Raw genomic sequence first — 20,918 nt, 5'->3', positions numbered from 1 at the left:
GAGGGAGGGAAGGAGAGAGAAGCAACAGATTCAGAAGTAAAGTTTGAGTGAAAACTCTTTCAAAAGGGTGGTTATTTCCCTGGTGTGGCATTTTTCTAGCCATGCTTTTTAGTCAGCCCATCCACACATTTCAGTAAATTTCAGCTGGAAACCATCTTGTACTTCTTTTTACCTAAGAATTTGGTCCCACAGGTAGTTTGTGATTCATTTTTTCATATTAGTTTTTGGTTTTTTTTTTTTCGTTCCTCTCTCTGTTCTCACAGAGTCTCTGTGACTGAAATCTAAACTCATCCCAGTTGCTGAGGAATCTTTGACTTTGTCATGACTAGAGAATATTATGGCAAAAACATGTCACTCTTTGGGGACCGTGTGCTCAGGGGCAGATGTGAAACTCCTCTCTGCTTCATTCACCTTGGCACGCCTCGTTCCCTGCCTCTGCTTTAATAGCATATTATTTTCCCCTCTTCAAGCAGCAAAGCCACAGGGACACTTAATCTCACATTCTCTGGAGGCCCTTTGGAGACTCAGAGCCTGATCACGGTAATCAAGAAGGGGTGGGCGTGATCAGGGACTAGGTCGGCTTCTTTGTCTGCCTCTCCACATTTAGACTTTTCATTTTCACATTCCTCCCCACAGTTTGTAATAAACGCAGGAACATAGCTCAAGGGCAGGATGAGGTTTAACTTCAACTGAGTTACAATAGAAGCTATTTGGAAAGTAAAACTTTGAAATGGCAGGTTAGCCTTGAAGAATATATTGAATTAGATATGGTGTGTGCCTTGATTCATGATCTCTGCATAATAGCATCACTTTGTATATTAACTGAGTGCTTTACTAGACTAAAGAAATGGGCTGTTTAAAAAATTAGCTTCATGAAATCGATGTATGTTACGATGAAGAACTTGGGAACCAGAGTCTCATGACCTGACTTCCTGAGCTGACTCTATCACTTCCTGAGGGACCTTCTTCTCTCTGAGCATAGAATTCCTCTCTGTAAAGTTGAGGTGTTAGCAAAACTTGCCTAATGGGACTATCTAATGAGATAAAGTTATCTCTTCATAAGTTTAATAAATGAGGTCTTTTTATTTTGCTGCTGCATCCTTATTATTTAAAGCTCTGATTCCATCCTGATTCTCCCATTTGTTCTTTAATTCTAGAGTATTCTGTTAGCTAATTCTTATTTCTTGTCAATTACACAGTCACTGTGGTCATCATTTAAAAATGATCTATTGTTTCATAGCACTGGCTAAGTTCAACCAAGACTGATACATTCAGCCAAGACTGATAATTCTTAAGGATTTCCCCTCAAACTCACATATACCATATATCTTACTTGTTTTGCAGCTTGCAGCTCTCTATTCTCAGCATATTTCAGCATTGTTATTGAAGGTAAACACCATCTTCCTCAAAATTTGTTTATTATGAGCTGCAGAGATGATGCTGTGTCTTGGGCATTTGTCTTGCATGCAGCAGCCCTAGATTCGATTCCCAGCATCTCTTAAAGTGCCCAAGTGACACCAAAAGTAATTTCTGAACACAGAACCAAGAGTAACCCCCATGCTTCAACAGATGTGGCCCCCACCCAATAAAAAGTATAGTTCACCAGGACTCAGTGTAGAGAAATTAAGCTTCACTGAGAAAAGTTTTAAAATATATGAGGGTAAGGTCTTGTTTTGCTTGTGTCAAAACTTGGTTCAATCCCTTGAATCTTGAACACTGCCACATGTCATCCCTAAGCACAGAGCCAGAAATGACCCCTGAGCTCTGCCAGATATGCCCGTCCTCCTTCCTTCTTGTGAGGGTATGGACCATAGGGATAACACAGTGGTGTGGTATATGTCTTGCAGGAATGAAAATGAGAATCTGAGTCGAATCTATGGTACAGTCTACATGCCAGAAGCAATCACAGTGGCCCTGCCATTTGTGACTCCTGACACCACAACAAACTGTATGATCTCCAGCACAACACAGTCAAGTATATATAACCAGCACAACTAAATGTATAAGGACTGCAGCCATAAGCATGAAAACACCATACCCAAGGCAAATAAAGCCTTGGGTCAAAGCAAAGTGAGCACCATGGTTTCAATGTGTGACCTGTGTGAGCACTGCAACTAAGTTTATGACTTCCAATGAATACCATAGTCAGTTGTGTGTGAATTTCATTTACAGCAGCAGCAACACTGCTGCTGTAACTTTCATCAAAAGGAAAGGAAGGTGTCAAAATATGTGTGTATATGTAGACACATTTTATATTTTCTTTCTTATCCCTTTTCAGCATGTTCATGTCCACATTCTTCCCAGGAAGGCTGGTGACTTTCGCAGGAATGACAGCATCTATGATGAGGTATGTCTGCTCTCTCTGATCTTATTGTTTGATTACAGGGACTACTGGTATGATAAAAGCATCCTAACATACCAGGTATCCCCCTGGATGTGGTCTTAAATGGAATTCCATCCAATTATGGCTTTGGAAATGGTAGTGGAGGCTAAGAACCAAAATGATCATCATGGAATTTTACAAAAATCAATTGCGATGACATTGCTTTTCAAACAGAACCTTGCAGAAACCAAGTTTTATTGTGATTTTTTTCTTGTCATTTATCAAGATACTAATTATTTCTAAGAAAATATGACACCATGTCCATAGGATAAAATCTATAATGCCACCAATGAAAGTCATGCAGACTACAAATTAATAGTTTAAAAAAAAGCCTCTTAATACAGTTTTTGAACTCAGCCTGTTTAACATAATGGTTTTATTTAAAATTTAAAAGCTTAAAATAGATTAATTTGAAATATGTTAATATAAACCATATATCAAAAAACAGAGGAGTAAGTGCTGAATGATTTAGTAGTAAACTAGTTTCTGGATATTCCCATTCAAACCACCACAACAATGAATAAGTAATAGCTAGAAAATCCGCTTCTAGTGTGTCTCCTACATGAAAACTTTAGGTTATTTGCATCAAAAGAAACACGGTCTATAATGGATATGTTGATATAATATGTGATCAGATCATTTCAGTTTAACTAGTATACTACTCATAAAAAGGCAAATGTATTTTCTATATGTAGCAACTTGCCAGATTCCAATGCTATCTTGGAACCTTTGATAAGAAGTGTCTTTGTAATTGTCTTGGATGTGATGAGAAAAAGGATGGTGATTGAACAGTCATGTCTCCCATGATGTCAAATAGAACAGAGGGACTATTTTAATTATCTTCCACTTATGCTATAACCCTTTGAAATTAATGTTCTAAGTATATACATATATATACATATATATATTTATTTGTCATGTTCTACCAGGTAAATTCATAAGACTATCCCTATCTGATTCTTAGGCATCAAAAAACCTATGCATTTTTCATCGTTATAGATTTTTGAAGTAATTATATATTAAAATGAATACCAGATATTGAAAATTACCATAAAGGTTATTAATAATATTAGTTTTTCTAGGATTTACTTTATCCTTTTAGGTCACTGGTAATTATATCTTTGTAGCACACCTCACTATCTCATGTTCAATTTTCTAAGGGTATATCTGTGTAAGAGAGAAGTATTCTAAGTGCTGACCAGTGAAACAATTTCTGCAAATCTTGATACCCAGGTCTTTTTATGAGGAAGTCTGATTCAGTAGATGTCAGAGATATAAACAGTCATTAACTGCATGAGTATAAAAGTCCCCCAAAGTTTTTGATGCATGCCTTAGGAGTTTAAGAATAGACTTTCCCCCAAATTTAGATTTTTCCACTGCTACAGACTGTAGCAGTGCAATTTAAATTTATTTTCATTGAATATGGAATACGGTTTGATGTTGGTAAGGGCTTAGTTTGAGTTAGAAGAAAATCAGAATGGAGTAATTATTAAAAAGATGCATTAAGGGGGCCAGAGCGATAGCACAGTGGGTAGGGCGTTTGCCTTGCACGCGGCCGACCCGGGTTCGATCCCCGGCATCCCATATGGTCCCCCAAGCACCGCCAGGAGTAATTCCTGAGTGCAAAGCCAGGAGTAACCCCTGAGCATCGCTGGGTGTGACCCAAAAAGCAAAAAAAAAAAAAAAAAAAAAAAAAAAAAAAAAAAAGATGCATTAAAATATAATTACTGACCTTGTTAGCATATAGTAAGGTTAACAAAATGTTGCCAAGTGCAGGCTATTTTAATAAATAAATTAGTGCTTGATTTACCTACAATTGAATACTGCCAAAATGGTATTTGATAAAACTGATTTCTTAGACTGAATCATCATCTTAAAGCCTTGTTTATAATCCAAATATGAGTGTTACAGGGTTGCAGGGCTACAATATAAGCCAGTTCAAGATGCATTATTCAGTGCTGTGGTAAAGGAGGGGTCCCTTTTTTCCCCTGCTTTATTTCTTTGTGTTCATGTTCCCATAGATGAAACAACACGTGATCCAACCCCCTACCTATTTGCAGGAACATCTTAGTAGAAGTAATCATTATGAGTTGTTTTTATCAATCAACTGGTAAGCATTATTCCAGTGTAAAGAGTGTTCCAGATTATTGTGGTATAAAACAATTGAGTGAATCTGAAAATAGGAAGAATTCGTGCTGCCACTAATTATTGACAGCAGAGAAATCACTAAATCTTGGTTTTATTTTCCTTATCATTAAAATGATTATAATGCAAATAATTCAAAAGATTATTGTATGTAGCATTATATATTATACACGAAGAACCTTACTACAGACTGCTACAGCTTAAGCATTTAATTATAGATCACTGTTTCTGCTCTTATAAATACTATTAGTTTTGTTTAGAAAAATTTAGCTTTGTTAGGTAAATGGAGAACCTGATTCAAAGCCAGTTCTTGGATCTTCCCACTTGCCACTCATTCTAAGAATCCTATTTCAAGTTGTCTCTATGTCTTTAGCCACTTCTCTTTAGATTTATTTTCCTCTTTGTGTAAAAGTACTTCTTCAATTTGAGTATATAATAAGGTAATGTCTAGAAAGTGATATGAAAAGCATGAAGCATTACATAGTCATTATTGGTACAAGACATAATGTACATTAGACTGTGTGATCTTAATCAAAAATGATGGAGTGATAAGGAATAGCATTCTTCATACTGATGTGAGCATTCACTCTAGATTTTGCATCTGTCACTGATGTACAGCAAACAGACATCTTTAGAGGGAAGGGTTCAGGGAAGAGGGACAGCAGGGGACTGAGCTTGGTAAAATGTAATTGTATTTATTCCTACAGCTGCAGAAATAGAAAATGATGCCTTAAGAAGCCCTAGATTATAAAATGACTAGGAATGTTGTGTTCTCCCTGGGCACTGTTTTAAGAGGGATATTGACAAACTGGAGAAAGTTCACAGAGAGGTAATTGCAAAATCAGAACTCAGAAACAGTGCTCAGGGGAGTAGTTGAAATTGGAGATGCTCTATGTGGAAGAGGGAAGTCTTAGAGAGGAAAGGTTGTCGTGGGGTCACTGTTTCTAACTATATGAATGACTGGCTGATGAAAAGCAGCATTAAATATGTTCTGTGTGATTCCAGAGGGCAAATCTAAGATTATTAGCCTACACAGAGATAATTATTAGCTTCACATAATAGCAGTTCAAAATTCTAGAAACTTTGGACACATAGGGTGTAAGGGTTCAGCTTCCTGTACTGGTCCTATGAAAGAAGGATAGTTCCAAAGTTCTTCATGAGAACTTTCACATCCATTCTGTGGATCAACCATGGGTTCTGTTGTTCCTCTCCTTACAAATTTGGCCCATTTCATCATGACTTCCATTTTTAGATTATGCAAGTTCTTTAAGAAATTGCTTTCAGTTATTACTAGTATTACATAAATTGGGTCACTGCCTAATCAGGTGTGCCCATTTTCTTTAGTTCATGCAAATAAAATTCCCTAATTCAAATGATGGCTCTTTTCCCCCCTCAAAATTGAATGCAAACTCCATCCTTTCCTAGGCCAGATGCAAAGACTGTCCTTTCCTAGGTTAGATTGCCCTGCTTTTATAGATCTCCATGTGTATCTTATTAATTTTTTGCTACCAAATGCTTTCTAGATCAGCACTTTAAATTTTTATGACATTTTTTTGTGAAACTTCTTGGAACACAGTGGAACTTTCATTATCTTGACAGCTTGATGAAGATTATTGTAATGGCACAAATACTTTTATGTATAGCTAATATAGAAAAGGAAATCAACCATTGCCTAGTGCCATGTCATCATCTCATTAACCCAGTAAGACTTACCCTAGCTGTGTCCTAAACAATCAACATTCATAACTGTATTGGATAATTCATCACATGTTTATAGGTGACATTGAATGGTTGTGATTGTTCACTGTATATAAAACCCATTACTGACAAAGGAAGTGACTATTATTATGGCAAATGGGAATAACTATCAGCAATTGGAAAAAATTCAACCATGAATTTCACAGACAGAGCAACTGTGGGTTCAAGCATATCATGGGAAACAATTGCTTGGCTTAATACAATGCATGAACAAAATCAATTTGCTAAAATGCAGGTCATTTGGCCCTGAAGGCTGGAGGAACTATTATATAGCTGATAATATTTATTGTTAAACTTGGATCTCTTTCACACACCATTTGACAAGGGGTTCAAAGTCATGGGTCCCTAGATTACTCTTCAAAATGCAAGGAATATTGTAGCAAAAGCAGATAACTATTCTTTCCTCTGAACTCAATGATTTTATCATACTGTGGGATGAATAGTTGAGAATTTTAAATGAAAACTTAGTTATCATTTATTATTACTCCAAACAATGCAGCTCTTATTTTGCTTTTAATAAAAGAAAACTTTGATAAATTATTTAAAATGAAGAAAGAAACTTTGCTCTTGTATTAAGAATAAAATAACCCTATGTGTTTTAATTAATTCAGGAAAAGTTTCAACTCAAATAAACTGCTTGTGATATAATAAACAAATAATTAAAACTATAGTAAAAGTGATAATTTTATTATCTTTGACCCCAAATTTTCTGACTACTTTTTTGCTAGCTCTTTTAATAAGATAAATGGGCATGGGGCTCAAGACAGTGGATAGGACGTTTGTCTTGCATGCAGTTGACCCAGGTTCAATCCTTGCCATCCCATCTGGTCTCAAGAGTACCACCAGGGGTAATTCCTGAGTGGAGGGCCAGGAGTAATCCCTAAGCATCACTGGGTGTGTTCCAAAAAACAATAAAAATAAATAAATAAGAAAATTGAGCAGATATTTGTTTTACCTTTTCTATGTTATATTACCATTCAGTAAAAATCTATCATCCTTGGATGAAAATATGAAATTAGCAGAGAAATATTTATACAGTTTTAAATAATTTCCATTTTTTCTTAGCAGAGAACAGAATGCAAAAAAGTCTATAGTTCATATGAGTCGCATTTATACTAAGCTTACCATGAATGGACTGTTAAGAAGCATTGAAGGTTATAATGGTGGTGATTATGGGCTAGGGTCCTCCAAGAAAAACTATGGAGTCATCCAATATAGAAAGAACAGTGAGAGTGAGAAACTGGTTGGTGCTGTCTACCTACCTTCTCATTACAGTTGTTTCAGTGTTACACAGTGATTATTACTATCAAGCCACAGTTAATTTCAATATCATACTATCAAGATCTCAAATAAGTTATGAATCAATTACATTTAGATAATGGAGAGTGTGCAGTGTAGGGATAGGAAAGAAGTTATGTAAAGAATAAATTATAGGGGGCTGGAGCAATAGCACAGCGGGTAGGGCATTTGCCTTGCATGTGGCCGACTCGGGTTCGATTCCCAGCACCCCATATGGTCCCCTGAGCACCGCCAGGGGTAATTCCTGAGTGCAGAGCCAGGAGTAACCCCTGTGCATCGCCAGGTGTGACCCAAAAAGCCAAAAAAAAAAAAAGAATAAATTATGAACAGAAATAGATTAATACAAGAAAAAATATCAACTAAGCATTGACATTTTTCTATTAATATAAATTATAATGGCCTCAAAGAGAAAAGCATCCAAACATTTGAAATGATATCTCTTTAAAAAATAAAAGCTGAATAAACAAGAATTAGTAGGGAAAGAAGATAAAAATAAATGTTATTTTAAAGCCCCAAAGCATTTAAAGATGTTTTTGCTTTTTCAGTTATCATTTGTCATTCTTTAGGCAAAAGAATGATGCACTGAATTCAAATAACCCTTATAAATAAATCCTGTTACCCCTTAACTTGGAGTAGGGCTTATTCTTTGAAACAACTATACATCACATGCCAACAGAGAGGAATGATATGTCTCCTAAGTTGCCTAATGAAGAGGTAGGAGATAAAGTTCTGAAAATAACCTGCTTGGAATTCCAGCTTTGGCACCCAAACTGTTTGTAGTTTTGTCACCATAAGATGATGTCTAACATGGATATACCATCTCTGCTTTGCAATTTGTATTCTACCCAATAGTATAATGATCCAAGTTACATATGGCAATGTTGAAACAGCTTTTGTAGATACATTTAAAAAAGTGAAAAATCACTTGTATCACTTGTCATCTGGTTGATCTTTGATTTGCTCGAGCGGGCGCCAGTAACATCTCCATAAAAGTGAAAAATAGGTAGTTAATTTTATTGATATGATTTTAACCTCTTATGCTAAAAATATCATCTAAACATGTGTCTAATGGAAAATATATTAATAAGATGTTTGTGTGCTTTTTCTATATAGGTCTTTGAAATCTGTATTTTTTACATTTTCAGAGCATGTTATTTATATTAGCTTCATGTTATTACTAAATTACATTAATATAGTGCTAGTTTACTAAATTCAAACAGCTTCATTCGTTTTAATAAAGTATACTTTGATGCAAAATTTCTTAATTTATTTACTCTAAACCTCCAAATCCAGAGGATGAGTTTATTTCCCTAATTTTCAAATCCATAAAAAAACATAGATAATAGGAATATGTCACCAAACAGTTGACTTAAGTTTGATCATTCCTGCTTAAAAACATTGCTGAAATTTTAAAAATGAAATGGCCTCAATGATGAAAAACAGGTAGAATCCTTTACAGAGAGTCTGCTTTAATTTTCTATTTGGGGAGCCTGAGCGACAGGGCATTTGCCTTGCATGCAGCCAACCCAGGTTCGATCCCCAGCATCCCATATGGTCTCCCAGCACTGCCAGGAGTAATTGCTGAGTGAAGAGTCAGGAGTAACCTCTAAGCATCGCTGGGTGTGGCCCAAAAAGCAAAAAGAAAAAAAATTCTATTTTGTATTTTATCAGGTATGTTTACAAACTAATTTATGCATTTGGGGGAATAAGTAAACGGACTATTTTGATTTTTTTTTTAAGTCTTGGTCTTTCTTCTCCAATGAGTTAATAGTCTACAGCCCAAACTTTATTCCAGTTGTTTTTTTTTTAAATTCATTGTTCTTTGGGGGAAATATTATGAGTGTTTGAGACTGGGATTCTGAGTCCAGAGTTGTTGATGTCCATTCTCATCTGCATACCCTGGCACAAGTTGCTTAACTTCTCATCTCATTTTCCTCCTCTTAATTATAATGATTATAGAAGAGGTTCTATGGGAACTCAGTGAGTTCTCATTTATAAAGTATTAAAGAAATACTTGGTTGGTGCATTGTTAACATTCTTAACATTCAGTAAGTGTTAAGTATTCTGATTTTTAAATCAGTGACATTTTTATTATATTGAAGGTATTAGAGGGCTTTCTATGGAGTTCAGAGTAAAAGTTGAAAGAACGCCATTTTTCTGCAGATGCATGAGCCTCCCAACTCTGAAGAACACACTGAGGAAAGACCATAGTGGTTTAATGTCACTACCTAAATTTTACATACCAATGGACCAACAGCCTTCAGATCAGTAACTTGTACATTTATTAAACTTTTAAAATATTTTTAGTATACAGCCTATGTTGCAACAATGAGGAAATAATTCATAGAAAGCAATTTTGATTTATGATGTTGTATTTGAAACTTTCAAATCACTTTATCTCACTCTTAAAGAGGTTTTTTAGTATATTTTATACTCCCACACATATTCAGAGGTGAAATCTGAGAGATACAAAATTCCTTTCTAATAATATATTGTTCTAAATCCTGCATAGCTATAAACTCTACACAGTAGGTCAATACAGTGATTCATTATAAGTTCTTTATTGTGGAACTTGCCATTGAAGTCTCAGTTCCCATATTTGTAATAGAAAAAAATCTAATAGCATTGGATTTCTGAACTTATAAGAGTAATAAAATTTCTTATTCATAATCTTTGCTCCTAAGAAATGAACTAATAAAAATAATAGATGAGAGAATTATTATTTTCATTTAATGAGCATCTACAACTGATGGCCTCTATGCTAGGCCCAAATACATCCATTACTTTAACCTTTGTAAGGGTTTTAGGGTAAACATCATTAATACCATTCAATTGAAGCTGACCTCACAAAGGTCTTGTTTGCCTTGTAACCTGTTTGTGGCAACACTTATTTATACTAAAATCTACTTAACTACAAAGTCCTCCTTATTGCCATTTTCTTCACTTTGGTTTGAGGAAACTTTTGTTTCCTTTTTAGCAAGAGAAGTGATTTTCTTAATGACTATTACTTCCAATGCCAAATTTCAGATTTAGCATTTTGCCAAGATTTGTTTCATCTTAGAGACATTTATATGTGTGCACATCCACACACCCACACACACCCCACAACCTAGATTTCTAGTAAACTCAATAGGTCTTGGACATACCACTGCAAATTAAGTATGTGATACAGTAAAGGAAATTGGCATTTTCGAAAGCTGGGCATTTTCTTTGCTTGTAGGATATAATATACTACTTCCCCTGGTATGTTTATTGTAACTCCTATTATAGTTTTTTTTTTTTAATCAAGGAAGTCATCAACACACTCCAGCATATTTCCACAACTCCCAAGGTCATCCTTCTGAGCTGGTTTTGTGCATTGAACCTCTTAAATACTTTTGCATAGCTTATAGTGCATTCATGTCATGATAACACACTAAAATATTTAAAAGGAAATTGCTGCCTGTTTTTTTTTTTTCTCAAAAAGAAACAGTCCTTGCTTACAACTCTCAATGGACCATAAATATCTTCTAGGCCAGCTGCACCAGTACCTTTGGAAATCCTTCTTACATTAGCAGTAACTAAGGAACTCATAGAATATTCCCTCTGCACTAAAATGCAGCCTTGCTCCAGCATCTTGTTTTTTTGTTAAGAGATCTTTGGATCTTAGAAAACTCTCAAGAGTTATTGATGAGGAATATTGCATTGTTGGCTCAAATTCTTGTATGAATTTTTTGCTGGTATCTTTGGTGATATTGGCCATATCTGTTGATATGAAAACTGAAGCTAAACCATTTTTTTTTTTTGGTAACATAAATAAGCAACTGAGCATGTTTTCTTGGACTATTTTCTAACCACATTAAGTTTGCTTTTGACCTCCCTTGGAGGTGCTGGAACATATTTTCCTTTCGGTCTTGTGATAAAATCAGAACACAGGGAGCTGAAGGAGGCTGTTTATGGGGTGGGGGATCATCTATTGATGACTTAGCAGAGAGCTGAATCAGGATTTTTAAGAGATCAGAGATGAGATTTTCATAAATTGACAGTACTGTCAAAGAAGGAAATTATGTGATCATGATATCAGCATGCTGATAAACGAGTATATCCAAGTGCAAAACTGCAAAGATCTATGCTTATATTCAGTAGATAAGTAAATAGACAAAAAGGAAAATACAGAGAAAGACATAAAAAAAATTGTGAGGCCACAAAATGTAGAAAGAGACCTTGGATTCATGTTCTGGCTGCTTGGCTCCTGTCTGGGTTCTTTTTTCACTTTTTATCATCTGTGAACTCTAAGAGGTTACTTAATCATGTTTTTTCCCCCTCTATATTTTCACACCCAATATTCCCCAGCACCTAATGGAGAAGATTCTCAGGAAATGTGTGTTGATTGGTACCCTTTTATTCCTGTTCCTCTGAATTCAGAGCTTCATTCTCCATTCTTCAGCTCAATGGCTTTGCATTTCTAAACAAACAAACAAAAAGCCTGATGAGAAAAGAATGAGATTGTAGAGTTGAAATATCAGATTTAAGAAGCAGGGCTTCTTAAACCTGTTTCACTCATGATCCCTTTTCGCCTAAGAGCTACAGTTTAGGCAAATGCTATCATAAACACCTGGGATTCATTGCATACGTGATTTTGAATTAATTTTGGTAGCTATGCATTCAGTAACATTTTGCTGTTACCAAAATTTTCTGAACCCCCATTTTCACTTCTGCAAGCCCAGGTATGGTCAAAGTTTAAAAATTTAAGATCTAGAACAGATGCCCCTAAACTTATTTGACCTGCTACCTCTTTTCAGAACAGAAACAACAAAAACTCACTCTCCTTTACAACCCCCCACCCCCAATCTAGATTCTTTAAGTGAACAGATTGTGCTCTTCCTCAGTTGTACCCAAGGATGCCAGCCCCCACTGGATAGTACTAGTGCCACCTGGAAAGGGGTATTTACTTTTACTTTGAAAACCATTGGTCTAGAGCAGTATTTCTCAATCTTTTTCTGGCCTTGACCCCTTTTCCTTTCTTTGGCCCTTTTGTCCTACCAGTTGGCTCCCTAGTCAAATGGTATGGTCCCTTTATGCAGACTTTTGCCATTAATCTCCTTCAAATAAGCTGTGGGCCCACAGGGACTCATATGGTACTGATTGAGAGACACTGGCCTAGAAGTTCAGTAATACTTTGCTCATTAACCCAGAATAAAATCACGAAAACTAACTCTGAAGTCTATGCCTATTTGTACAATCAGTTTTAATATGAAATTCCTGCAGTAAAAGGCCACACTAATGTTCTCTATAATAGAATAATCCAGTGTAGAATAACATATTCAACTTCATGTTTAAGAACTTGTTTTTATTTTATTTTCCTTTATTTTTGTTTGAGGGTCACAGTCAGTAGTGTTCAGGGCTATTGTTTGATGCTCTGGGGTCAGGTGATGACAGAGATCAAACCCAGTCTTCTTGTATACAAATGCTGTACTCAGTGTTTTAAACTGTGTCAATGCACTGCCAAAAAAAAAATCAGATATATTTTAATTTAGTCCCATCAAGGTCCAAAAAAATTATTGTTCTCTGTATAATAGTTTCCAAATTAGCTGCAAGTATAAGTCTATAAAACTTTAATATATTTAATCTGAAAATATTTCACCTCTGAAATATTTAAATGCCAATTTGTAGTGCATTATATGGCATGTGTTTATATATATGAGTATTTTAAAATTTTAATGATAGAATAATGGAAGGAATATATTGAATGAAAACAATGGGACCTAAACAGAGAACATTGTGAAAGTGTAGGCAACTGCTCATTAAAGGGATTCTAAGTGATTAGTAGAATCAGAGATCATTCCATTAATTTTTTCTTCATATTCTTTGTCATTTCTGAAACATTTATAAACTCAATATACAATGATTCTATAACTTAAAATATAAATTAGATATCTTTTAATATTTTATATATTTTATGTTCTTATTTTAAAAGAAACTTATTGAAAACTTTTATGGATAGCTGCTTGGTGAATGTAGTAAAAGAAATTGACTTTAATTTTGGTAAAAAACAAGTATTCCTATGTGACATGCCACTAAATTTAAATACCCTGAGCAATGGCCTTTTGGGAGTTTCTATGGCTTTTCTGGAAAAAAAAATCATTGTTCTGCAGGTTACATTTCCCTAAGAGCATGCTGAGAGGCAGAGGAAAAGATTCAGGAACACAGGTATTCCTCCTCATGCAATACTTGGTGCTTTTCTATTCCCCATTCATTTGTCTAATCTCCTATTTCTTCTCTATCACTATGTCATGCCTTATTAGGGCTGGGCTTTGTTTAAGTATTAACCATTATTAATTTTATAATCATCATCTGTACTATACCAAAAGAAATCTTTTTCACTCTCAAAGTTCAGTTCTGCTTGTGATGGCAAAATGCTTCATTAGTCTAAGGCCAAGTTTCTTTTTTCTTTTTTTTTAAGTTTTATTGAATTACCACGAGATAGTTATAAGCTTTCATGTTTGGGTTGCAATCACACAATGATCAAAGACCCATCCCTCCACCAGTGCACATTCCCCACTACCAACATCCCTGGTATACGTCCTGGCAAGGGAGATACTATGATCACCAAGGACAAGTTTCAGGCAGTGCATTCAGTGCTAGCTTTAGTTCAGAACCTGAGTTAAAATTCAGCCCTATATTGTTTACAATCTTCTGATTCAACATTCTATTCACTGAGGACATAGTGAACATTTTGTTTGGTATTAGAAGGAGTTACGTGATGCTTGACAATTTTTTGTTTAGTTTCTAGTGTCTAAGAAATAGGTCTTGCCTGGTTTGAGGTATAGTCCTAATACATGCTACTATCTACTCGGAGGACAATCTCACTTTGATGGTTGATGATCTATGGCTTCAGCATTCCTGGGGTGTCTTTGATCCTGACATAATTTCTGACCATCTGTACATGAAGGACACTTTGTGCTTTTTGCCAGTATTCTCATTAGAGCAAGAAAATTTTTCTCCTCTGCTCAACTTTGAAAGTTGTAGACCCTTTCATTTAAACATTTTGGCACTCACATCATCACTGCACCCTGTGAGTGCACCCTGCGCTCTATCTTGGAAATGGTATGCTTACTGTTCAAATACTAGATGAGAAAAGCAGAACTATTAGGCAATGAGAAATAACAAATTCCTGCAAACTGAGAGTAAGTTGAATCTGGAGAAATAAGCAGGCATACCCATATGAATAGTATAGAAAGTTGTTAAGAATAACTGACAGAGAAAGGATCCTGAGATAGGAGAAGGTGAATAAGTCTTTGGTCTAAAAGAATATTCAGACATAGAATATTGCACTCATTATATATTAAAAAACAATATGAGACTATTGTCCAAATGCAGTAGAAATGAGGGCAAGGAAGATGGGTTCATAGTTTGGAAGTTTGATATAAGTGTGGGGAGGGCGGTTAAGACAGAGAAGGGACCACTATGACAATGATGGTTGGAGACTGGAAACGATCACTGTGGACAAGAACTGAGTGCTGAAAGAAGGTAAAGTGACAAACATGATAATCTTTCGGTACCAGTATTGCAAACCACAGCACCTTAAAAAGAGAGAGAGAGATAGAGAGAGAGAGAGAGAGAGAGAAGGAGAGAGGGAGAGAAGGAGAGAGGGAGGGAGGAAAGGAGGGGGAAGAGAGAGAGAGAGAGAGAGAGAGAGAGAGAGAGAGAGAGAGGTCTGCCATAGAGGAAAACCGTGAGGGAGAGTGGAGGGAGGGAAACTAGACATTGGTGGTGGGAAATATACACTGGTGAAGGGATGGGTGCTGAAACATTACATGAATGAAACCCAATCACAAACAACTTTGTAACTGTGTGTGTATCTCATGGTGATTCAATATAAACAAGTAGAAATTGAAGACAGTAAAAAAAAATGAAAAACAAGAAACAGAATATACTCATGCACCAACTTATAGTATACTTCTCAGACCTTGTTGAAAAAATGTTTTAGTTTAATCTTTAACAATAGGCTGGTGTAAGGATACTAACACCAAGGACCTAGAAATATTTCATGTGCTCCTTTGTTCTACCAAGACTGATGATAATATCTTTGGCTTTATGAATACTTGTAGCTTCCATGAATAATACAATACATGCAGGTTTTACATTGTAATTTGGTAACACTACTTACAAAAAAAAGTTGTCACTACTCTACAAGAGCATAAATCCACTTTATCCTTGGATTCTCAAGTCCAAAGGGAAACTGCTCTTATAGGGTAGGAGAATGTCCACTAAAAAAGTTGCATTATTTCTCTTATAAGTGGATCAACATGGAAAGTATCATGCTAAGTGAAATGAGTCTGAAAGAGGGATACAGACATAGAAAGATTGCACTCATCTGTGGAATATAAAATAACAGAATAGGAGACTAACACCCAAGACTAGAAGAGATAAGGGCCAGGAGGTCTTCCCCACAGCTTGGAAACTGGCCTCACATGCTGGGGGAAAAGGCAGCTCACACAAAGAAGGGAACACCAAGTAAAGTGTGGTTGGAGGAACCGCTCAGGATGGGAGATGCGTGCTGAAAGTAGACTATAGATTGAATACTCAATACCCCTATTGAAAACCACAACACCGGAGAGAACAAAAGGGAATGCCCTGCCACAGAGGTGGTGTGGGGTGGGGGAGGGATGAGATTGGGGGGTGGGAGGAATACTGCCATCATCGGTGGTGGAGAATGGGCACTCATGGAGTTCTTGAGCATTGTATGACCAAAACACAAACACGAAAATATGTAAATCTGTAACTGTACCCTCATGGTGATTCACTAATTTAAAAAAAATTATAAAAATTTTTTTTAAAAAAGTTGCATTATCTCCAGAACTTATGAACAAGTCACATGACAAAGAAGAATTAAGGAAGCACATAGAAGTGATGCCTGTAATCAATGAATATTCAGAAAAGGAGATTACTCTGGTTTATCTAAGTGGGTACTATATAATCACAAGGGCCTTAAAGATAAATGAGTAGAGCAGAGGAGTTAGACTAGTAAAGAATGAGAAAGATAACATGGCTGCTGGTCATTTCTGGCTCTGAAAATGGAAGTGGGCCATGTACTAGGCATCTCTAGAAGCTAGAAAAGGCAAGAAAATAGATTCTCCCCTGGAGACTTGAATGGTACATAAATCCATGGCCCCCTGATTTTAGTCAGTTGAAACCCATTTTGGATTCCTGACACCCAGACCTAAGATTTTTTTAAATTATGTTATATTAATCACTAAATTGGTTGAAATTGGTTAGCAGCAAATATCACTGTATCACTGTCCTCGCATTGCTCATCGAATTCTCAAGCAGACATGAGTAATGCTCATTTGTCCCTCTTGCATGCTAGTGTAACCCAATGGCGTCTGTTTGCTCCAGGAACATGAAGAGCACATTATCGTTACTGTTTTTGGCATATAGAATACGTCACGGGTAGCTTGCAAGACTCTGCATGCAGCAGCAAATATTAAAGAAACGTATCTCTAAACCAAAGGTTTTAGCCTGGATGTGGGGAAAGAACAGTGGTAAAACATGTTGCACTAGTGAGAATTTTCTTTTTCTCTGTCCCTAGATATATATTTCTATCTGGACCTCTCTCTCCTTCCCTCTCCTCCACATATTTATCTTTCTCCTTTTCTTTATTTTATCTTTCTTTCTTTATATCTCTTCTCCAGTATGAAATTCTTTTGTTCAAGCCTGACGATGGTGGGTATTGCTATTCAGTCTCCTTATCCCTGCATGAATCATTTCTCTTTAACACTGGGGCACTTAGAAGCCAACTCAGTAACTGCAAGAGACAACTTCTAAGCTGTGGATACACTTCCATTTAGCCAGAAGCGGGTCAAGGGGGAAATGGAACACCAGTAGTCACTTTGAAATATTAACTTGCCTCACATAGATAAGAACTAAGCTACAATGACTGTTGAGGAGTAGAAACCATGAAGTACCACAGGGCACATATTCGGATAAAGGGTCAGCAGGTTCAGGGAAAGAAGTGACCACTTTGCTTCCCTCCTGTAGCGGCCCATATCCTGGGTCTATTATTAATGAGTCTTTGGTCAGTTCCCTTTGTCTAGGGCTCAGTTTCCCTATTCTCAAACTGAGAGGCATTCATTGACTCTCAGTCACCTCTAAGCATACTTTAAACTCAGATACTTTGTGATTCCAGGACATTAACTAGTTCGGTTGAGAAAACCACTTGCCCTGAGGATTCCTTCCCTTTGATTTCCACATGGAGGCCACATTAGCATAGCAGAAAGGATATTGACACCGCAGTTGACTTTTAAAATTCACTGAGAAGAGGAGATAAAATGAAAACACACCAGATGGAATGTGAGCTCCCTACTATTTCAAAACTTAGACATTTCCACTAAATGTTGGCATAAACTAAAAATTAAATATCACCCTGGATACTATTTACAGTTTTCGATGTGACAACAATAGTCTCTTTTGAAAGAAGCAGAGACTGTCCTAAGGATCATTCTGCTACCTCAGAATTTTATTTTATTTTTTGGATGGAAATATTAACGAAGTAATTAGCTAGATATGAAAATAAGAGAGGGAAAATCATTCTGGTTCAGAAACAGCTTTTAGACACTGAAACACTACAAATTTGATGCATCATCTCATGCAGATTGCCTGAAAAAGTTTTCTAATGTCTTTAAATTTTAGTTAGGTAAGTCTTAACCACATGTAATTCCATCCATTTTAAGCAACAGGCCCCTATGTGAATTACTCTGAAAGTTGGGAAATTGTGACTGAAAAAAAGTAAATAAATAAAGGGGCCCCCTGGCAATGCTCACGGGCTTCTTCAGGTTTTGTGCTCTGGGGTCACTCCCAATGGTTCTCTGGTGACCACACATTGCCAAGGATCAAATCAGGGCCTTCCACATTCATGAGCTTTGGCCCTTTGATGTTCTTCTCCAGCTGGTAAATGTTAAATATTTACACAGATACCTTAAAAATTTGCATTTGCTATTAGAATTCTTTTTAAATCCCAGATTAAGAATGCAGTTTAAGATAGAAGACTTTGCAAATTCTAGGAATTATGAAGACTGGTTATGTTCTAAAATATTTATGCATACTTACTTATACATACATATCTATGCACTTATGTATATACACATAACAGACACACATGTACCTGTGATGATTGTGTTGATATTCCTGTGATGCACTATTCACTCACAGCTTTCTCCATTTGTTAACATTCAGTTGTTTAGATGATTTCATAGAATATGGAAGGAGAATGTGACCTTTTGGAAACAAAATCTGCAAAAGCCCTGGAATTTGAGCTTCATTAAGGTTCCTATAATTGAACATGTCTGATTGAATCTCCTTGGGTTGAATCTCAAGACCAGCCCCAGAGTCATGCAATCACGTTTAGAAAACCGATCAGTCAACCATACCCATTGGTATTTGTACTTTTTTGTTGTGCTTTGCTCTGGGCCCACACCCACCTGTGCTCAGGACCTATACCTGGCTCTACACTCAGGGATCACCCTCAGTGGAGCTCGGGGGAATATATGGAATGCCAGGAATCGAATGTGTGTCTGCTGTTTACAAGGCAAGCACCCTGCCAACTATTCTATATCTCCAGTCCCCCATATTTGTACTTTCATTTATGAGGGCTGGAGAGGTAGGACAGCAAGTAAGGTGATTGCTTTGCATGCAGCAGATGTCAGGTCAGTTCTCAGCACCACATATAGTCCCCTACACACAGAGGAAGATGTGATCCCTGAGCACAGAGTCAGGAGTAAAATTGTAGCAAATCTGAATGTGGCCCAGCTCACTTCCATTCACCCCCCAAAGTCTGTGAATTTACTTAATTTCTAATATTTGACTAATATATCACTGAGCTACACAAAACAGTTATTTTGAAATTTACCTATTGTGCATTAGCATTGTTAAATGTTCTACGTGAACATTTGTCAATTTTATTTTATTTTATTTTATTTTTTTTTAAAGTTAAGCACTTTTTGCTAAGCAGCTTTTTTATTTATTTTTATTTATTTATTTTTTTGCTTTTTGGGTCACACCCAGCAATGCTCAGGGGCTACTCCTGGCTTTGCATTCAGGAATTACTCCTGGCGGTGCTTGGGGGACCATATGGGATGCTGGGGATCGAACCCGGGTCGGTCGCGTGCAAGGCAAACGCCCTACCTGCTGTGCTATCGCTCCGGCCCCCATTTGTCAATTTTAGACTTTTTTGTCTTTTCTACTAGTGGAAAGAGAAAATAATGTTCAGATTTTAAACTCTGTTAAGCTTTTCAAGATCATATTTTTAAAATGTAAAGTGACTCCAATTGTACTTCTCTAATATCTGAGGGAAAAGAAAACAACTTTTTTAAGAACACTGGAACCAGGTTAGGGATGTGGGAACACTGGTAATGGGTATGACATTGGAAATATGTACATGAGAAACCATTATAAACCACAAATTATTTTTATCGACATCTCAATAATAATTAAAATGTTGGTTAAATAAAAACAATGGAGCCAGTTGCCTCTAGAGTAGTTTCAAAAAGTAATTTTAAAAAATATTAATTTATAAATACCATCATATTTTTCTCTTCAATTAGCAACTAGTATAAAGTAGACTTAGGGTACACCTACTTAGCAAAGGTATATCAGCATTAGGAAGGTGCTAGAATAGATTGATCCAGGTATCCAAATACAAGATATTATACTGCCAGATTATTGCATATGGAAGTACAAATGCACCTCCTTCTCCCGTATCTGCCATAAGTCTCTTTTTCCATCCTTTTCCCTGGCATCTTCATTTCAACAAACCTAACTGAAAATCAATTCATCTCTAGCTAATTCTTGAATTTCGTCATACATATTATTATATTTTGCCAAGTTTTATTAAATTTTTCTTACAAAATTTATTTCCATTTTTATCTGAGCAGGGAAAGCTCTGGAATTCTAGTACTCTCAAAAGTTTCCTGGAGGGGCTGGAGCAATAGCACAGCAGGTAGGGCGTTTGCCTTGCACGTGGCTGACCCGGGTTCAATTCCCAGCATCCCATATGGTCCCCTGAGCACCACCTGGAGTAATTTCTGAGTGCATGAGCCAGGAGTAACTTCTGTGCCTTTTGGTGTGACCCAAAAAGCAAAAAAAAAAAAAAAGTTTCCTGGAATTTTAATCTGATGAACCATATTCCATTCTATATCACTCTTGCTTGTGGGTGAAATTAGGAGAGGTTTTGTCATTTTTAAAATTTTACTTTGTCTTTAGTCTTCTGGGTGGGAGATTTTTATGCAACTTCAAGTTGCACCAAAACCATCTTATATTTGTTCTTTCTTTTTTCCTTCTCTTTATTTTCTTGCCT

The 20,918-nt window shown here is 36.3% G+C and overlaps 1 protein-coding gene across 9 annotated transcripts in view; it reads left to right on the top strand.

Annotated features, from left to right (window-relative positions):
- Nucleotides 1–20,918, top strand: part of FHIT (fragile histidine triad diadenosine triphosphatase) — a 1,667,781-nt gene that overhangs the window by 1,448,219 nt on the left and 198,644 nt on the right. For all 9 annotated transcript variants that reach the window (XM_055135669.1, XM_055135666.1, XM_055135667.1 and 6 more), the window contains one exon: nt 2,279–2,347. In XM_055135669.1, coding sequence (XP_054991644.1) covers nt 2,279–2,347 — 69 coding nt within the window. The remainder of the gene's footprint in view (nt 1–2,278; nt 2,348–20,918) is intronic.

The sequence above is a fragment of the Sorex araneus genome, chromosome 4 (assembly GCF_027595985.1).
Source record: "Sorex araneus isolate mSorAra2 chromosome 4, mSorAra2.pri, whole genome shotgun sequence".
NCBI lineage: Eukaryota > Metazoa > Chordata > Mammalia > Eulipotyphla > Soricidae > Sorex > Sorex araneus.
Note: the sequence above shows the minus strand (reverse complement) of the source record. Positions and strands in the feature narration are given on the sequence as shown.